Source organism: Protomyces lactucae-debilis (genome assembly GCF_002105105.1).
Source record: "Protomyces lactucae-debilis strain 12-1054 chromosome Unknown BCR37scaffold_17, whole genome shotgun sequence".
In the NCBI taxonomy this organism is placed as follows: domain Eukaryota; kingdom Fungi; phylum Ascomycota; class Taphrinomycetes; order Taphrinales; family Protomycetaceae; genus Protomyces; species Protomyces lactucae-debilis.
Genome location: NW_024468009.1, coordinates 40,330 through 58,784, shown reverse-complemented (window position 1 = coordinate 58,784; position 18,455 = coordinate 40,330). Strand labels below are relative to the sequence as shown.

The following is an 18,455-nucleotide window of genomic DNA, read 5'->3' as shown; positions in this document are numbered from 1 at the left end:
GACAATGGTCAGCTTCTGTATCGCATGACTCGACGCTTACCTTGTTAGCCAGGACGGAAGTCAGTGCGCTCGTCACATGAAGAGCTACAACCAGCGCGATTCGGCTTCTTGATATCTTCGACATATGGATTGCAGACTACAGGCACAGGTAGTCTCTCCTTGTGCGTTGTGGCATTGCAATTCAGGGGTCAGGAGCAAACAGGATAGATTGCCTTGTCCGGCTCAACTACGTCCTCTGCAATACGAAGAATCTCCAAGGACACTCAAGCGGGGGGTGTCAGCATTTGCTTGGCTGCAATGAGAGCCTCCTCCATGCTGTGGACCAGCGTACTCTTGCGTGTTGGCAAAGAACAAGCAGTCAGCCAAGCAGTATGATAACGCTCAAGCTTCTTGTACTCACCAGTCTCCAGTGCAACATGAGGCAGGTTCCACAGAGTCGACAGAATGTGTGCATGTAAGCGGTCTGTAATGGCCACATCACCTTGCGTCAGAAATTTCCATGCAAGACCCAAGCGTATCTCTGCTTTGGTATCTTTTGACACATCCAGCGCTTGCACAGGATCCGTTGCCAGCCAGTCATCGAACTTGAATGTTGCCCCATCTCTCAACAACTGCGTCTCAATCAATTGCCGTTCGTTCTCGCTGCTATGCACTTGTCCACCTTCATAATCTTGTCGCGCATGCACCAGGTACGTCACCTTCGAGGCATTCCTGGAAGCCGGTGGAGGCTCAGTCACAAGCATCGTCGCCATATCTGGGAGCAAGACAGACTTGTGCTTACCGAAATGCTTTCGCATTTCTGCCAACGATTGCGCATCGCGTGCCGCCAACTGCAAGTCTTTATGCTGTCCACACACCTCAATCGCCTGCTTGAGCTTGTCTTGATCTTGAAAGAAGATAGTTTGTGGGAATGATCGGATAGGATAATCGGGGAAATCTCGAATCAATTGCTCACGCTGCACATGCTCCAAGTACAAGTCGCCAAAGTTGCCGCCACCATGTAATAAGATGACAGCGTGCTTGCGGTAAGGTTCAAGAATTGCGCGCATCTCTTCGGCGTTGTATGTGTCCTTGTAGTTTGGGAAGCAGACTGGCTCATACACGACTTTGATACCGAGTTGATGGAGCAAGCGCTTCTCACCTGCCCAAATTGCAGAGTCTCCGAGGTTGGGATGGACGGGGAAGGACAAGAGAGCGACGTGTGTGACGCCAGCTAGTAGGGTACTGTAGTGATTGACCAGTAAGTCTACCTGTCCTTGCAAGGCGATTGTACAAGCGTCTGGTGCATAGAAGGAGCGGATCAGGGCATGGGGCCATTGAGCAGAGAGGAACGTCCATGCGCCGAGGAGGATGAAGAGGACAATGCCTGCACAACGCCAGAAGCTTCGAAAGACCATTGTTGAAGGGAAGAAAGATGGAGTGTTGGATGAGAATGCAGCCTTGCCTCTCGAGCTCTTGTGTCGCCAATCCTGCGGAGTGCTGGGTGGCTGCGTATGAGGGCGGAAGTTTGATCCTACGTCACCTCTTGGCCTCCTTTGGATGAAGCAAGCAGCAATAAAGAGAGCCCATGACGACTGTGTCTGGACTGAATGGACCAGGAGCCCTGTATGCCTTCACTAGACAAATCAACCCAAAGCTGCGATATCAGCACTTTCCATCTGAAACACGTACCCCTGACCAGGTAAGTAGGCTTAAGTCTATGTAGATGGACACTTCTAGCAGATATCTAAGCCCATTTCCCAAGCACAGACATGATAACAAGACCTGCAACAAGAGCGCCAAGACCGGCAAAAACTCGCAGGCCACTCGCACGTCGCATATCACCCCACAGCCACGAGCTTGCAAGTAGCTCCACAAGGCCTACCCAGAGCAGAATACCCGCCGAGACGGAATCAAAGATGCCAATTGTCCAAATCGTAGTAGGATCATTGCCATTGAATTGATTGAGCACACCGATACCAATACCCATACCTAGTGGTGTGATGAACATGAAGCCCGAGCAACAGATCATCTTGACCTTGAAGGAAATATCAGCATCTGCGATACGTGCAGCCAGCGCCAAGCCTTCGAACATCTGGTGAAAGATGATGACAGCAAAGATTTGTCCAAAGCCACTATCAGGTGTGACCACACAGGTGATGCCAATGAAAATGGAGTGGAAAAGAATACCACACTCCATGACAAGGACAGAAATGGCATCGAGCTTGCGTCGATTTGCCACAAAAATCGAAGATCCGTCATCCTTCTCCATGACGGCGACGGCTATCTCTTCATCCGCTGCCTTGCCGCTACTCGGGGCTGACTTGGTGCTGCTGCTTTCCGATACACTGTGCTTTTGTTGACGATGAGCGACAAGTCTCCAACCGGCGTACTCGATCAAGAATGATAAAAAGATGCCTGCCATGACAAACGCAGCCACCACGCCTTCATACTGCAAATGGCCTAGACACTCGGATGCAAAGAGCAAGGTGGCATGCGTCATGAGATGAATAAGTGCCGTTGAGATGACCACACCTGCACCAAAGTTCTTGACAATGATGAAAATGACCCCACTTGTGCTCAGTCGGGTGAAGCGTGTCAGTAGCACCGGTGAAAAGATTGCAAGTGCCGATGTCAGGAGGACAATGAAAAGCGCACCAATGCGGAGGGGAATGTTGTAGTCCCGCTTGGTACCTGCACAGCTGCGAGAAGACTTGGCTCCTCCGACGCAGTGTTCCACTCCGGCATGAAAGTGGCAATTGGCCTTTTCCTCCTCCGTGCTGGTTGGTCCTTGTGTTGCGTTCGTGCTAGACGTCGCAGCAGCAGAAGCTGTTGAGTTGACCGAGAATGTGCTTTGGCCACGCAAGAACTCTGATGTATTGCCATAGTCCTGACACCAAGTTTGCGACCCTGTAACATGGCATTCCAGGGGAAATTCAGTTCCATTGGCCAGCTTGCACCATTCTTGCGGGCCTTTGAAGTAGCACTCTTGTATTTGTGCTGCAACAATGGCCAACAGAGAGACAAGACGTATGGCGAGTCGCATTGTGAGAGTTTTGGCAACGATGAAGCCAGAGCAAGAATCTTAAGCTGATGCTGCTGAACAGAAAGGGCACCTTGGTGGTGGCGATGCGTTACATGAATTCTCAAACATATGCATATTGCACGACTCTTGGGCATTAGACTGTTGAGAACCTTGGTAGTTTTTGCTGCGCAACGAACCAAAGGACAAGATGATCATGAGCAGGGTCCTTACTGAAGTCGTGGGTCATGCAGGTTTGAGATGGTCATTGAAGTGACAGTTTCCCTAAAACACCTTGATGGTCATGCACCGGCACGGGAACCACACAATCGGGTGACGATCCCACACTGTTCAGCTTGCTCATCTTGCCTTGGTTGACACAGAGCTTACAATATGAGCTGAGGCTGTGCAACGACCCATTTCTGTACCTTCTGTAGTCTACCGACAGAGAGGCTAAACTGATGCGAATGACCGTATCTCGGCACCTTGCTGGTCAGACACAGCCTGATTGTCGCGGCAGACATTTACTGGCCTTGCAACACGGGCCATCCTGAAAACACCTTGGTGATGATCCTTGAAAATACAAAAGCCTGCTCTCCGACTATTCCAGCAAGCCATCAGTATGCGTCTCCCACTCGTCTTCATTGCGACCGTCTCTGCAGCAGATGTCATCACCTACACCGGTGGCCGCGATGCGTGGTCATGGACAATGAATGTACCTACCACCATCCCCATTCACAACTCCTGTAATGCTTCAGAGAGCAACTTGATTCAAAAAGGCTTCTCTGATGTGCGAACGCTCGCCCAAGTAGCTATCGATCACATCCACGCACACGGCACGAATTCATCCCTGGTTCGTCGACTGTTTGGTAGTGGCAACCTTGCTGAAGCCGTTGGTTGGTACCAAGGAATCCTGTACGCCAACAAGGCCGGTACGTTGTTTCGATGCGACGATATTGATGGCAATTGCAAACAACCAGAATGGTATGGTCACTGGCGTGGCTCCAACGCCACACTCGAAACAGTCATTTGTCCATTAACTTACACGGGTCGCAAACCGCTTGAACACGTCTGCATGGGCTCGGACGCCCTGCGCAATGTATCGGCTAGTGCTTTTACAGGCACAGACTTCCTCCATCGCATGTTTCACTTGCCAAAATTGAATGGGAATGACCTTGTGAGCCATTTCGCAGACTCGTATGACGATTGTGTCACGCTCGCTCAAACGAAGCCAGAAGAAGCGGTGCGCAATACGCATACGTTGCAGTGGTTTAGCGTCGAGGCGTTTGCATTTGAACTGGTGGTGCCGGGCGTTGGGTGCAGCGGCTTTCAAGACAGCATCTCACTAACGGACGCAAGCAATGTGACAGCACAAGCGGCAGCAGCTGCGTCGGGTAAGCCAAATAACGGATGCACGGCACACGAGGATCACTGGCATTGTCCCGCTGGTGTCACTGAGCCAACGTCGCCGCCCGGTAAAACGTAAAAAGAATAAATAAAAATAATTGAATGCATCGCTAAGTGAGGTCAATAATGTCGTTGAATTTTGTTGTGGTTGCCACGGGTTTGCGCTTGAGCGGTGCTTGCTTCCCTGGTGTCGCTTCTGGCGAGGAGAGTATCACAATAGGGTCGTTGAACTTGGTAGCTCGAAAGTGGAGGCGTGTTTGTTTGAGTGAGGACTGGGTTGTCGACGTGATGCGACTGTGCGCGACAGGCGACAGGGTGATTGTCTTTTTTTGCAATAAAAACGAGCGTAGGTCCTCTGGCAAGTCATCTTCCTCATCAGACTCAAGTGGCGCAGCCAACCTTTTAGTCACAGGAAGACAGTCTTTTAGCGAGAGTTGACTTGGATCGGCCGATTCACTTTGCTTCCTGTCTGCTGCAGTCAGACGCTTCTCTGGACTTGCAAGAACGCGTTTCTTGGGCGTCTTTGGCGCAACTGAAGCTCTCTCCCAAGCACGCACGCGTTCGGAATGAGCGCGTTCAAGCAAGTAGCGCGGGATCCAATGCAGTTTCGGCGCAAGCACATCGAATTCGGATGCGGCCTCCACAGGTTGGCCCTCGTGTTCAGTCAAGTCTTCCTTTTCCTCGATGGGGATAGGCACCCAGTCTCGAGGCACAAGGCGAACACGCAGTTCTTCCAAGTCATCAGTACTTGGGTGTTGTCGCGGCTTGTTGACAATCTCAAAGGTCGCTTCCTGCTGGATGCGAGAAACAAGGGCCAGCATGAATTGAGGCAAGGCCATGGTTCGAATGAGCTTGAGATCGCCCTCGCGGCTGACCATGTCGAGATACTCGGATCCCAACTCGCGCAACGCCATCAAGTCTGGTTGCTGGTACCAATTGAATGCGCCAATCTTTTCATGCATTGCTTCGGATGTTGTGACGGTTGGGTTGAGGTACTGGTCTGCAACCATTGTATTGGGGAATGAATCAAGATGTGCTGCGATGGCTTTATGCTTGCCAGAGAAGAAATTGCTCTTATTGGTGATGAGCTCTTCACGCAGTTGTTCACGCCATGCATCCACCGTCCCGTTTTGCAGTGCCGTCACGAGTGTCTCGCCGAAGCCAGCAACAGCAGCTTGGAAGGCAATCATGGCTCCACATCCCTTGAGACCCTCTGTATCATAATCACCACCCGACATGAGTGCCACGAGAATATGCCCAGCTCGAGCAATCTTTGTTCGTTCTCGTAACCGTTCAGCAGTGAATAGCTTTGCATGCGTCGCTGATGCCTGACCAGAGACTTTCTTGCCATTCGCATCCGTCTTGCTGCCAGAGTAATTGAGGGCTCCCCAGTTTTTAAAGACTTTCGTAGCACCAAAGGCGAGTGCGTCGACATCATCCGAGAGGACGGCATCCACGAGGCCGCGTTGCTGGAGGTAGGCACACTCTGCCTCTGCCTCTCCTGGCGCTTGCCATGCCTGAAATCCACAAGCGCGAATGAGCCGCTTATAACTCGGCATCTCACGAAACGCACTACTCTTACCGGATCCTGTGGATCTGACTTTATTACGCTTGACGCGTGGTCTGTGTTGCCCATCAAAGACAAAGACGGCATGGATGCCGAGATTCAAGAGCCGCACAAGACGATTGAAGAGGGTGCGTTCAGCAGGACAATCACCGCCTTCTGCGCTGCGTACATGAAAGGCCCAAATACTGATATCAATTGCTACGCGCAACGGCCGTGTGAGTTGGCCATCGACGCGGACTTGTTGGGCTGCGCGTTGCAAGGCGATGAGTTCACCTGCTGCGTCTATCTGATCCCAGAGGCCGCTGATGCCCATGAATAGTGTGGCGCGCTGTGGGCGCTTGTGTTGGGTGTCGTTGTCAAAACAAGTCGGCAAGTCAAGCTACGCTGCTACAGCACCAGTAACTTTGTGAGTCAAGATCAAGGCAAGAAGTCTTTTGAATCGCTGGAAATGCTAAGGACTGTAATGAAAGAGCCACGGTCTACTAAATATCAGAGACTACACGGGCACGGGAGAAACGTAAGTGTGCCCATTGAAGTCCAACAAGTCTTCAGATAGACATCGCATCCGCCCCTTGTTTAGTACAGACGGAAAGGCGGTCCCATAGAGCTCTTGATGATGAGAGAGCCTACATTTTGCCACGCCTTCTTGAGCAAGGAGACGAGGAAGTTGACGGCAAGCATGATGTTGCTGACGGCCTCTGAGGCGGTAAAGTCGACGTTGGCAATCGGCACCGCAAGACATAGCACCTTCTTGAGCTGGAATTTTACGGTAGAACGCACATCGGTGATCTTGGCAGCGAGGTCTTCCGCGTGGCTGACGGGTGTAGGAAATTTGCCGGCCTTTGAGAGACCAGGACCGAGGAGACGTGGGATTTGCTTGATGAGAACTTCCGAGGCAACAAAGGCATCGTACTTCTTTGCAAGCTTTTTGACGAGCTTCTTGTTCTTGTTGAGCTTCTTCAAGTCTTCAACAGACATGGCGTCGTTGCCAATGTGCTTTGCGCGGTCAATGTCGTGTGCATCGCCGAGAATGCAGATGGACATGTTTGGGCGGGGAACTTTGGGCATCTTGACGGTACCAGAGAAACGTTTGTCACGCTGCGGGTCGTAGTTCTTGAGGCCGATTTGGAGCTCGATGGTCTCTGTGAAGTTGCGCTTCTTTGCGGCTGAGGCATCGAGGACCTTTTGAACGTTGTCGCGGACGGATCCAACTGACTGCGGTGGGGTGTTAGTCTATGCTGCTTGTGCGAGCGTCTGAGTATGCATACGATCTTGGACATGGCTGCTGTGTTTGCTGGGTGGATGGGAGAGCGTTTACTGGTCCGAAGTGGTTCAAAGTTGCTCTGAAGCCGCAGCACGTGACTGGGCTGTGTTTATCCAGAGAAGCAGTCCCGCATCCTTTGATTTTGGCAAGAATTGGAATGAGTTCAACTTTGTTGCAGCTTCCTGGGCTGTCGGGTCGAATTCTTGCCAATATCAAAGGATAGATGCACACCACACCTCCTCGAAGCTACTTCTGCTTCCACACCGTACTGATCCATGGGAGACATAGAACTACACAATACATGAACACAGCTAGCTGAAGCAACTTACTCATACCTTCTCCTGGTGCGACGCTGACCCCCCATGCAATGTAGCGTCGTCCTTGGCTGACTCGCGGTCAGACATCTTCCCATCTGACGCACTCGATGCATCTGCCTCGGCCGCTTCATCCTTGGCTAATTGCTGTGCAAACTTGCTGTGGCGACAGAAATACTCCCCGTTGAAATAAAACACATACACAGGGATCACCAAGACCACTGCTATGCACGCCAAGATGGTCGTTGGATACTCCAGTGTGTTTCGTTCAAAATAGGCGAAAAAGGGGGCGGAATAGAAGGCTGCAACGCCTGCGAGTACGTCTCGAGCGAGCGCATTACCTCCAGTTGCAGAGGCACTGTAGCTCCCGTACAGAACAACCAAATAATCGATCGTAGCCATGTAAATGGCTGAGTTTGCCACGCCAATCAGGACTGCAGCAATGGCCGGCACAATCCAGGGTACGTAAGCCGGGCCTAGAGAGGACCAAGAGAAGAAGAAGAGACCAGCGGGAAGTAATGGCACTACCCACAATAGACCGTCCAAGCGAGTCTCCGGCTTGATCTTACCTGGACTGGCTTTCCGCTTCTTGATGTCGTGCGACACGAACGGCAAGAAGTAGATGTATGCAATCAAGTAGCCAACCAGCAGACTGATGAAAAACAAGCCATTCTGGATGATTGAAAAGCCATATTGCGCGGTGACTGGACGGAAGCCTTCAATAAAGGTGAAAATGAGACTATCGGAAAATCCAGATAGCAGACAGAGCAGACCCACGACTGGTTCTGTCGCGAACATGATGAATGGACGTGCCCAGATACGACGAATCTCCTTGAAGTCAAGTGTTGTCTCTTCTGATGGACCCCAGATGTTTTCATTGTTTTCGGTGCGCCGCCGACGCGCTTCGCGGTCCATGAGCACCGTAGGATTGGTCTCTGGTACAAGCAGAGCGTGCATCAGCTGTGTCACCCCGCCGAAGATGAGTTGTACCCAAAACACCCAGCGCCAGTTGAGGTTGGCTTCGATGAATCCGCCAACAACAGGTCCTAACACTGAACCAGAGACTGAAGAGAGCACGACATAGTTGAGTGCATAGCCGTGTACATCCACATGGTACAAGTCATTGACAATGCCAAGCGTGACGGATCCACCTGCACTCGACGCACCACCGAGAATACGACCAATCACCACAGATGCAAAGTTGGGGGATGCAGCAACAAGGATGTCCCAGACATTGACGAGGAAGAGAGAGCCTTGCAAGACTTGCCATCTGCCAAGCAAACCTTCCGACCATGGCGCCCAGAGTTCACTGCCAATACCATATGCAATAAGAAAGAGTGACTGTGCAAGACGTGCTGCAGGCAGACTGACTCCGTACTCGTCTGAGATGCCCGTGACTGCATTACCGACAGAAGAGGCATTGAAATTCATGGAGAGCTGTACCACGAAAATGACCGTCAAGACTGTCCACTTCTTCCAACTGGACCACTCGTAGGCAAAGAGGTGCCTGCACTCTGACTTGGTGATGGTGCGACGCTTACCCTGGAGCTTCTGTACATCGTAGGCTGGCTCCCTGGTGAATTTGCGGCTGATGGAGTTGAAGAGCAGCTTGACTTCCGACATGCCTTGCTGTGAACCAAGTTGGGAATGGGACTGATACAAGTTGCTAATGCGACAAGAGAAGGAATGACGGGCGGTCCTTTTATGTACACAAGTCCCCTGCGTCTGAAAGAAGCCTGTGTATGATCTGGTACAGCGGATGACTTGAAATGACTCCCAATGTCTGATCTACTTGAAGCAGTGTTGCAAGTTTGCTGCCTCGAGTGACGTCAATTTCATCTGATCTGCAGGCGGGAATTGCCGACGACAAAAATTGGCGACCGCTGCAGGGTGAGCGTAGGCGACTCCCACACCACACTTCATATGCATCATACTGCCATCAATATGCGCACAAGGGGAGCGTGGTCGATTCAGTCACAGCTGCTCAAGCACATGTGAGAGCTCCAAACAACCAAGATCGTCGTATGTTTGTCGCTGAAGTAGCTTGTTCTATGTCTGGAATAGCTAACTTCACTAGTGATCCAGCCGAGAGCTACGGAAAAGCTTTCTACTGTGCCCCTGCTTCAGAGGCCATATATGTCAGTCAAGTCATTCTGCCCATTTCATGTTGGAAGGTTGGAATGGTCTAACAAGACATCGCATCGATGCTGCTGACTAAATGAATCTTGTAGTCCCCATCATGGAGCTTCAGCCCGCAATCGGACCAATCTGATATTGAAGTGGAATCATGCTTGCGCTGAATAGAGGCAAGAATGGTGGTCTTGCAGCACCCTTTGTCACTGACTTCGCAAATTCCAGCTACAATCATCGTCGTCATGCTGACTTCTTCACGAACTGCTTTTGCACCTATCTTGGTGACCGTACCCCGTCTGTGATCACGAATCATTTGGTCGGTCAGAAGTATTGCTGCACAATTGCTATCTGCGAGTCATGAGGGCTCCACACTTGCCCCTGCCCAAAGCTTTGCACACTGAATGAATCAAAAGATGGCGCAACTCAGACTTTGTTCCAATTCTGTATCGCTTTGCAACTACAACTACACCATTTGAAGCTGATGAAGACAAGCCTGTGTAGCGGTCTTTCAGACTGGGTCAAATGGTCAGACATTGCCGATGAGGGCTCCCAGAGACTACTGCGAGACGGTGATACTGCCGATTCAAGCCTCAGATGGATGGAGATGTCACAGCCAGACTCAACAGCCATTCAGTCACAAGGCCCACGCATTCAAAACAAGGGCATTCATGTATAAAGTAAGAAACTGATGGGATTAAGGATACGGAAGAATACTGAAAAGCATTTCTCCTGCGCTGAGTTGAAGTCAGCGAGGTCGAATGAACGAAGACGTCGTCAAGTCATTTGAGGAGCAACATTACTTGGCTGTCTGATCGAGTCTGTGGCCCGTGACCGTGATCTCTTTGCACTTGGGCCTGACAGCTGCAGGAAGCTCATGAGTGTACAAGAAGTAGGTGGGCGGATGATCCAAATAAGCGCTGCTAGGGCAGGCAAAAAAGATTTGGGAGATCCATTGGATCGAATCGCTCCCTGGGGGTGGCGGAGCGGTATAAGTCAGATATGGTTCCTCAACATCAAAGGGTGTCAGGCTCAGACTTTCGTAATCATGCTTCTCTTTGTTCTTTTCAATGCTTGTCGGTTCCAACGTGATCTGTTTGGATGCTTTGTCAATGAAGACACGAAACGAACCCTTGCCCTGATTGAAGGTCATGCTTCCAGCTGCAACGTGTGGCGTGAACTGAACGGTTCGTGGTTGTCCTTCGGCCGCGCCCTGATGAAGCATCAGCTGCAACCTATGCGTATGCTCCGTATCAAACTCGGCTTGAAAGTTGTAGATCAGGTGAGGCGGTTCAGAAAGGTTTGCGACCAATGTCCATTTGGCTGGCTTGGAGGCTGCAGTTGACAAAGCAAACACTTGCGATTGGATGTTCAAAAGCAGCAAGACTGCAGTGGACTGGACGATGTTCTTCATTGTGTTGATGATTGAGGTCAATAGTCAGAATGGCGGGCGAATAAGGCTTTTAAAAGCCTTAGCTGCCGCCCAGTCGCTGTCCATCTGTTGCTATAAATAAGTGGCAGGAGTGAAGCATACATGTTCTGACTTGTCATGCGCGACAGCTGACCCCATGCATGCTGATACTGATGACACTACTGCAGATCCACTTCCCAGAATAGAAACAAGCAGAAACGAGCGAGGCCGTGCGTATACGACACGATGTGCGTGGTGTCCAAATTCAGGGGTAATTTCCTCGCAATTTTTGCGCCGCGCGGTTGAAACACAATTGGCCACGTGTGCACTAAGGCCTGTGTTTCATCAATGCTTTAGACCTTTGGGATGAACATTCGAATATGCTCATACTCGATCTCTATTCTTGTATCCTTTCGCTGCGCTGCAGCTGGCCATTGGTCATCAATCCTCGAAATTCATACAGAACGACTTCAAAGAATTTGAACGGAACCTAGCCTTGCCACGTTTCGAGATCGTACTTAACAACATTATGTCGTACGGAGACTATCGGTCTAGAACTCAAAATAACCATCTGCAGAGTCATTCTGCTGAGCAGTCAAGTACCCAGTCACATGGCTTGACTTGCTAGTGCACCTCTTTGCCACGTATTGCGTGCTTTCACGCGAAGGCTACCCCTTCTTCTACTCTATGAATGGACCAATTCTCTGCTGCACATCCGTTTCAGTTTGTTCTATCTAGGCTGCTTGTGTTGGCCACCTCACCACCACACCGGCATCGCTATATGTACGCAGGATCTCCGATGACATACCAACTCTCAGAGTTTCAGATCAGTCTTATAGAACCAACTTAGTCATCATTCGAGCGTCTATCCCTAGCTGCGGTTGCGCGAGCGGTTATGCACCTGCAGAAACTGTAGCATATCTGTTCGAGATCAAGTGCAACCCCTGGTCAATTACTTCCGCGTTATTCCTTTGCCACGTCAGAGCTCACGCACGTGATCTTTAGTTCATTCACAGTTGGCAAGAGTACTATACCCTTGTTCCTTCGAATCGGATCCAGTCTTGTTCGCCGCCACCCTGCATGCCTATATCAATCGCGCGCTGTGACCCAATTTGTGTATGGGACTGATACAAGCTGCTAATGTGTTAAGGAAAGGAATGACGGACGGTCCTCTTACGCACACAGATCTCCTACGACTGAGAGAAGCCTGTGTATGGTCTGGTATAGCGAATGACTTGAAATGACTTCCACCATCTGATCTACTTAAGCTTGAAGCAGTGTCGCAAGTTTACTGCATCGAGTGGCGTCAGCCAGTCAGTCGCAAGGCCCACTCGCGCAAATTACTAGCAGTCATGTAAAGAGTAGGAAACAATGGGATTGAGGATACGGAAGAATACTGAGAAGCAATCCTCCTGCGCTTCAGTTGAAGTCAGTGAGATTGAATGAGTGGAGACGTTGTCAAGTCATTGGAGGAGCAACATTACTTGGCTGGCTGATCGATCCTGTGGCCCCTGACAAAAATATCTTTGCACTTGCCTGAGTTCTTTTTGTCAGAAGGCTCATTGGTGTACAAAAGGTAGGTCTGCGTAAACGCAAGCTCATTGCCGATAGGGCAGGCAAGGAAGCTTTGAGAGATTTGAAGGGTCTGATTGCTTCCTGGGGGTGGAGGATACTCAAAAGTCAAATATGGTTGCGGGACATCATTGGGTGTCAAGCTCAGACTTTCGTAATAATGCTTCGCTTTGTTCTGGTCAACGCTTGTCGATTCCAACGAGATCTGTTTGGATGTTTTGTCAACGAAGACACGAAACGAATCCTTGCCCTGAGTGAAGGTCATGTCTCCGGCTGCAATGTATTGCTTGAAGTGAACAATTCCGTGTGATTGTGCTTTGGCCGGGCCCTCATGAAACACCAGCTGCGTCGTACCATCTACAGCGTCTGCTTCAATGCCGAAGCCCTCATAGTTCTGCTCTGTTTGCCAATTGGCCACCAATATCCATATGACTGGCTTGGATGCTGTAGTTGACAAAGCATACACTTGCGATTGGGTCTGCAAGAGCAGCAAGAATGCAGTGGACTGGAAGATGTTCTTCATTGTGCTGATAGTTGAGGTCAATAGTCAGAATGGCGGGCAGATAGGGGCTTTAAAAGCCGTAGCTGTCGCTCAGTTGCTGTCCATCTGTTGCTATAAATAAAAGGCAGGAGTGAAGCATACATGTTCTGATTTGTCATGCGCGACAGCTGACCCCATGCATGCTGATGCTGATGACACTACTGCAGATTTGTTTCCCAGAATAGCAACAAGTAGAAGCGAGCCATGCCGTGCGTATACAACACGATGTGCGTGGTGTTCAAATCCAGGGGTAATTTCCTCGCGATTTTTGCGCCGCGCGGTTGAAAAACAAACGGCCATGTGTACATGTACTTAGGCCTGTGTTTCATCAATGCTTTAGACCTTTGGTATATATATTCGAATTTGCTCATACTCGATCTCTATTCTTGTATCCTTTCGCTGCGCTGCAGCTGGCCATTGTCCTCAATCCTCGAAACTCATACTGACCGACCTTAGAGAATTTGAACGGGACCTAGCCTTGCCACGTTTCGAGGTCGTACTTAACAACATTATGTCGTATGGAGACTATGGGTCTTGAACTCGAACTACGAACACCAAAGTCATTCTGCTGAGCAGTCAAGTACCCAGTCACATGGCTTGACTTGCTAGTGCATCTCTTTGCCACGTATTGCGTGCTTACGTGATGATGAACTCTTCTCCAATTTATACATGGGCCTCTTCTCTGCTGCTCATCCGTATCAATCCTATTTGTACTATCTAGGCTGCTCGTATTGGATGCCACACTGTCACGGACTGACTGATCAAAGTCCTATTCTGGTTTCAGATGTCTTTTCAGATGTCTCACCACCTGAAACCCCTGGTTACATCTCGCGGCTATCCTTCTGTGCACAACCACAGCGACCGATCTAGACCTCGCCATCTAGCTCATGGAGCAACCCGTTCAGCATCTTCAACAAGTTGCTTGCTTTCTTCTGGCTCAAGTCTCTTATTCTCGCCTGACCAATTTGAGACATCTCTTGTCTCTTCGCGCGTCTGGCTAGACGTCGCCCACAGTCTTTGGTACTTTGGCCCTGTTTCTTGTCTTACTCTTTTATGGGTTCTACCTCTTGTCTTTCTTGCTTCTAGTTCTCGTCTGATGAAGATAAAAGGACAGCCTTCTGCTGCCTTGTTCTTCATTCACCAACTTCGTACACAGGTAGAATTGCTACTACCTAACAGTCTTGTTGTCTAGTGTCTCCGAAGTAGACTCGACCAGCTCTGCCTCGTACCTCGTGCTGACGTCTCAGCTTCCAACGTACCTCCGTCAACCCCCTTCGAGCCCAGTCGTTACACTTTGGTGAATCAATACCAGAGTCTGCAACACCAAGACAACACCACCAGTACAGCTCATGTCATCCGACCCAGTCATCCCTGTGGGTATGACCCCCGAAGAAGCCATTCAGGCCGTGGCCAGCGACCAGCACCAAGTTCATCATCAGGTCGACGCCTTGGCCAACGACATGGCTCAGCTCCACCGTGCCCATCAACTTGAGCTGCAGAGCCTCCGTCAAGAACTTCTCGCTGCTCAAGCCTTGGCTGCCCAACCTCCTCCGGCACCCTCTTCGCCCTTGCCCTCTTCGCAGGCTCGCCTGAAGGCTAAGGATCCCGAGACCTTCACGGGCAAGCCGGACAAGTCCAACGTCCGACACTTTGTTGCAGCCTGCCGTACGCGTCTCGCTAGCCCTTTCTACCGCCTGGCATCTGAATTCGACAAGATGGTGTGGGTCTCCAGTCTGCTAGGCGAGGCTGCCAGCCTTTGGCAACAGTCCAAGGCGGACTTTCACCGTGGAGGCACCGACTTTGGGTTCGCGTCCGTAAACGAGATGCTCACCGAGCTGGAATTTGCCTTCCAGGTAGGTGACGAGCAATCTGAGGCGACTCAGAAACTGGACCGCCTTCGTCAGGGCACCACACCAGCAAGTCAGCACATTGCTGACTTCAACATGATCATTGCTCCTTTGAAGATGACTGAGGAGTCAAAGATATTGTCCTTACGTCACTCGATCAACGAGGACATCAAGGACGTGCTCGCCCGGTCTCTAGATTCGACCAAGTCGGATTTTGCACTGTTTTGTCGCCAGGTGGTTGCCGTTGACAATCGCCTCTTGGAGCGAGCATACGAATCCTCAGGAAAACATTACACTCTGGCGGAGAACCGTACTGTGCGTCCCAGCACACTCCCAAGTCCTCGTCCTCCTCTTGGCCCCCTGCCTCCGATGATACCTTCGCAGTACACTATACCTGCCGCTCCTGTTCCAACGTTCCCTCAGCCCATGCAGCTAGACGCTGTTTCCGCTCGACCAGATCGCGGTGCTATCCGACAGCATCGTCTTGACAATCGTCTTTGTCTGTACTGCGGCGATGCCGATCACATCTTGCGAAATTGCAGCAAACGAAACCCAAAAGGCCAGGGCAACAGGAACTAGGCCATCCTGCTCGCCCAAATCCTTCGCCTGCCTTCGCCATCAACGCTGTCACCCTGTCATCGCCTCTCTGTTCTTCTTCTGCTGTTCACCATGTGCTACCCATCGTCCTCATCGTCGGCGATCGACTTGTGGAGTCGTATGCGTTGGTCGACAGTGGAGCCACCGGAAATTTTCTCGACTCCGCCTTTGCAGCGCGCACCGGTCTACCACAACAACCGTTGCCGCAGCCAGTAGACTTGGAAACCTTCGATGGCAGCACCCTTGCTCCTGTTACGCATGTCTCGACATCAGTGCGACTCTCAATCGGTACGCACCACGAACATGCCTCCTTTGCCATCTCGAATCTTGGACGATACGAGATGATTCTTGGCTTGCCTTGGCTTAAACTCCACAATCCTTCTATCGATTGGGCCAGCAACAAGATCACTTTCCCAGACTCGTGTTCGGAACACTTGTCGGTGTCTCTCGGTGGATCTATTAGATCGTCACCGCCCCCCTGTACCACGGCTCTGGATGTCTGCTCTTTGAAAAAAGGCCTAGCTAGCACGCACGATGTCCTCCAGCCTCGCTCCTCGGATCTCCTAGGCAATGATCCTGCTCCCAGTGTCCCCAGTATTCCCGGTCTGTCCGGTCAACGGCCTCTCAGGCCCGCTCCCAGTGCTCCCAGTGTTTCGCAACGGCTTTCCAGGCCCGCTCCCAGTGTCTCTCGATCTCCCAGTGTCTCTCGGTCTCCCAGTATCCCTCGATCTCCCAGTGTCTCTCGCCCTCCCAGTGTCTCCCGTCCTCCCAGTGTCACATGCAACACAAGTTCAGCTATCCCAGAGGTATATCATCGTTTCCTACCGGTATTCTCTGCGAAGGAGGCTGCGCACCTTCCGTCCCGTTCCCAGTTTGATCACAAGATCTCCTTCAGTGTTCCCCATGGTCCCGGTGTTCCCCTCGAGCTTATTCCCTTCAGCCCGACGAAGCCCTCATTCATCGAGACTACCGTTTCGAATGTCGCCTTTGGCTGCACGCTTTTCCAAATGGCCGGCAACACCTACATGCGTCCGATTGCATCTTTCAATCGCGCCTTGTCCGCAGCCGAAGCCGGTTACGACGACTGCGACAAAACCACCCTGGCTATCGTTACTGCCTTCAAGACTTGGCACCAGTATCTGGATGATGCAACACATCAAACCACAGTCTTGGCAGACAACAAGCATTTGGAATGCTCCGATACCAACTCTCAGCTCACCCCTCGACAAGCTCTTTGGTCTGAACTTCTTGCCAACTACAACTTTCGCGTCATCACTCGTCCAGCACCTCCACGCCCTTCATCCTTCCCACTGCAATCGACTTCGCGCATCGAGGACGATGCGCTAAGGGGGAGAATCGTGTCACGGACTGACTGATCAAAGTCCTATTCTGGTTTCAGATGTCTTTTCAGATGTCTCACCACCTGAAACCCCTGGTTACATCTCGCGGCTATCCTTCTGTGCACAACCACAGCGACCGATCTAGACCTCGCCATCTAGCTCATGGAGCAACCCGTTCAGCATCTTCAACAAGTTGCTTGCTTTCTTCTGGCTCAAGTCTCTTATTCTCGCCTGACCAATTTGAGACATCTCTTGTCTCTTCGCGCGTCTGGCTAGACGTCGCCCACAGTCTTTGGTACTTTGGCCCTGTTTCTTGTCTTACTCTTTTATGGGTTCTACCTCTTGTCTTTCTTGCTTCTAGTTCTCGTCTGATGAAGATAAAAGGACAGCCTTCTGCTGCCTTGTTCTTCATTCACCAACTTCGTACACAGGTAGAATTGCTACTACCTAACAGTCTTGTTGTCTAGTGTCTCCGAAGTAGACTCGACCAGCTCTGCCTCGTACCTCGTGCTGACGTCTCAGCTTCCAACGTACCTCCGTCAATCCCCTTCGAGCCCAGTCGTTACACACACCACCACCACGTGCACGCCATCGCGATATCTACGCACAATCCCCAATGACATACCAGCTCTCAGATTCTCAGATCAGTTTCATAGAATCGAGTTAGTTCGAGCGTCTATCGCCTAGCTGCGGCCGCGCGAGCGGACATGCTGCTGCAGATATTGTAGCATATCTATTCGGAAATCAAGCGCGACCCCTGATCACTTGCTCTGCTTCTTCCTCTGGCACGTTCGTGCTCATGCGCGTGACCTTTCGTTCAGACTTAGCTGGAAAGAGTTTTATACTTTTATTTCTTCTAAGCTTTACTCGAATTCCGTCTTATCTGCAGCGACCCTGCGTGCCTGTGTCTATGGCCTACGACTACAGCTGCCTCGCATCCGCGCCAATTCTACAGCATGTCATTCACAAGCGAGGAATTGACGGTCTTGAAGCCATTCCAGGGCTCTTAGCCACCTTACCTGGTGGCACATGATTACGTGACTCTCACATGCAGGTTGGTTGTTGAAGACCTAAATTGAATACATTCTAGGCGAAAGACTCTGTATGCGTAAGCCTCCTTGCTCTATGCTAGTCACAGAAAGTGATGCAGTCCACTACCTTTTTGCCCCATTTGCCTTGTTGACATACGACGACAGTTGAGCCCTACTTCGTTGAAGCAAGAAATAACAGCATTTACATGCATTATGATGAGAAATGAAACAGCTGCTCAAACGGAATCTTGGAGGAAAACGGAGACAATCAATAGCAAAGTTGACAAGTACCTGTCGTACCGAGGACAACAGAGGATGCGCAAATAAGCAAGCGTATCAATGAGATATGCCGCGTTCTTGGACCTTACATCAATCTGCACAGAGCGATCGCAGAAAATTGGCCCGATGGTTTTGACAATCAAATTCTCATCTT

The 18,455-nt window shown here is 50.8% G+C and overlaps 9 protein-coding genes across 9 annotated transcripts; 1 reads left to right on the top strand and 8 right to left on the bottom strand.

Moving 5' to 3' along the window:
• Positions 1-49: 49 nt before the first annotated feature.
• On the bottom strand, positions 50-1,561 carry BCR37DRAFT_106231 (polysaccharide pyruvyl transferase-domain-containing protein). The gene has a single exon (XM_040865891.1). The coding sequence runs from the start codon at positions 1,395-1,397 to the stop codon at positions 264-266; it is 1,134 nt and encodes a 377-aa protein (XP_040723402.1). The 5' UTR covers positions 1,398-1,561; the 3' UTR covers positions 50-263.
• Positions 1,562-1,726: 165 nt separating this feature from the next.
• Positions 1,727-2,740, bottom strand: BCR37DRAFT_342126 (Zinc/iron permease; the record flags this gene model as incomplete). The annotated part of the gene is made up of 1 exon (XM_040867417.1): positions 1,727-2,740. A coding segment is annotated over one exon (1,014 nt), but the record flags the coding sequence as incomplete, so codon positions are not given.
• Positions 2,741-3,324: 584 nt separating this feature from the next.
• Positions 3,325-4,502, top strand: BCR37DRAFT_105547 (putative peptidase family-domain-containing protein). The gene has a single exon (XM_040865887.1). It carries the CDS (start codon positions 3,624-3,626, stop codon positions 4,485-4,487), a length of 864 nt encoding a protein of 287 aa, XP_040723400.1. The 5' UTR covers positions 3,325-3,623; the 3' UTR covers positions 4,488-4,502.
• Positions 4,281-6,364, bottom strand: BCR37DRAFT_106159 (PIN domain-like protein). The gene has a single exon (XM_040865890.1). The coding sequence runs from the start codon at positions 6,286-6,288 to the stop codon at positions 4,519-4,521; it is 1,770 nt and encodes a 589-aa protein (XP_040723399.1). The 5' UTR covers positions 6,289-6,364; the 3' UTR covers positions 4,281-4,518.
• A 187-nt stretch (positions 6,365-6,551) lies between these two features.
• On the bottom strand, positions 6,552-7,255 carry BCR37DRAFT_394468 (60S ribosomal protein L10a; the record flags this gene model as incomplete). Its single annotated transcript, XM_040871474.1, has 2 exons — positions 6,552-7,190; positions 7,244-7,255. The coding sequence occupies 2 exons, from the start codon at positions 7,253-7,255 to the stop codon at positions 6,552-6,554; spliced, it is 651 nt and encodes a 216-aa protein (XP_040723398.1).
• Positions 7,256-7,512: 257 nt separating this feature from the next.
• On the bottom strand, positions 7,513-9,352 carry BCR37DRAFT_382159 (MFS multidrug transporter). The gene has a single exon (XM_040869818.1). The coding sequence runs from the start codon at positions 9,174-9,176 to the stop codon at positions 7,569-7,571; it is 1,608 nt and encodes a 535-aa protein (XP_040723397.1). The 5' UTR covers positions 9,177-9,352; the 3' UTR covers positions 7,513-7,568.
• Positions 9,353-12,574: 3,222 nt separating this feature from the next.
• Positions 12,575-13,189, bottom strand: BCR37DRAFT_388718 (uncharacterized protein; the record flags this gene model as incomplete). Its single annotated transcript, XM_040870658.1, has 1 exon — positions 12,575-13,189. One exon carries the CDS (start codon positions 13,187-13,189, stop codon positions 12,575-12,577), a length of 615 nt encoding a protein of 204 aa, XP_040723396.1.
• Positions 13,190-14,085: 896 nt separating this feature from the next.
• BCR37DRAFT_382153 (uncharacterized protein) lies at positions 14,086-14,499 on the bottom strand. Its single transcript, XM_040869817.1, has one exon. It carries the CDS (start codon positions 14,342-14,344, stop codon positions 14,093-14,095), a length of 252 nt encoding a protein of 83 aa, XP_040723395.1. The 5' UTR covers positions 14,345-14,499; the 3' UTR covers positions 14,086-14,092.
• A 2,645-nt stretch (positions 14,500-17,144) lies between these two features.
• On the bottom strand, positions 17,145-17,558 carry BCR37DRAFT_382150 (uncharacterized protein). Its single transcript, XM_040869816.1, has one exon. The coding sequence runs from the start codon at positions 17,401-17,403 to the stop codon at positions 17,152-17,154; it is 252 nt and encodes an 83-aa protein (XP_040723394.1). The 5' UTR covers positions 17,404-17,558; the 3' UTR covers positions 17,145-17,151.
• Positions 17,559-18,455: the final 897 nt, after the last annotated feature.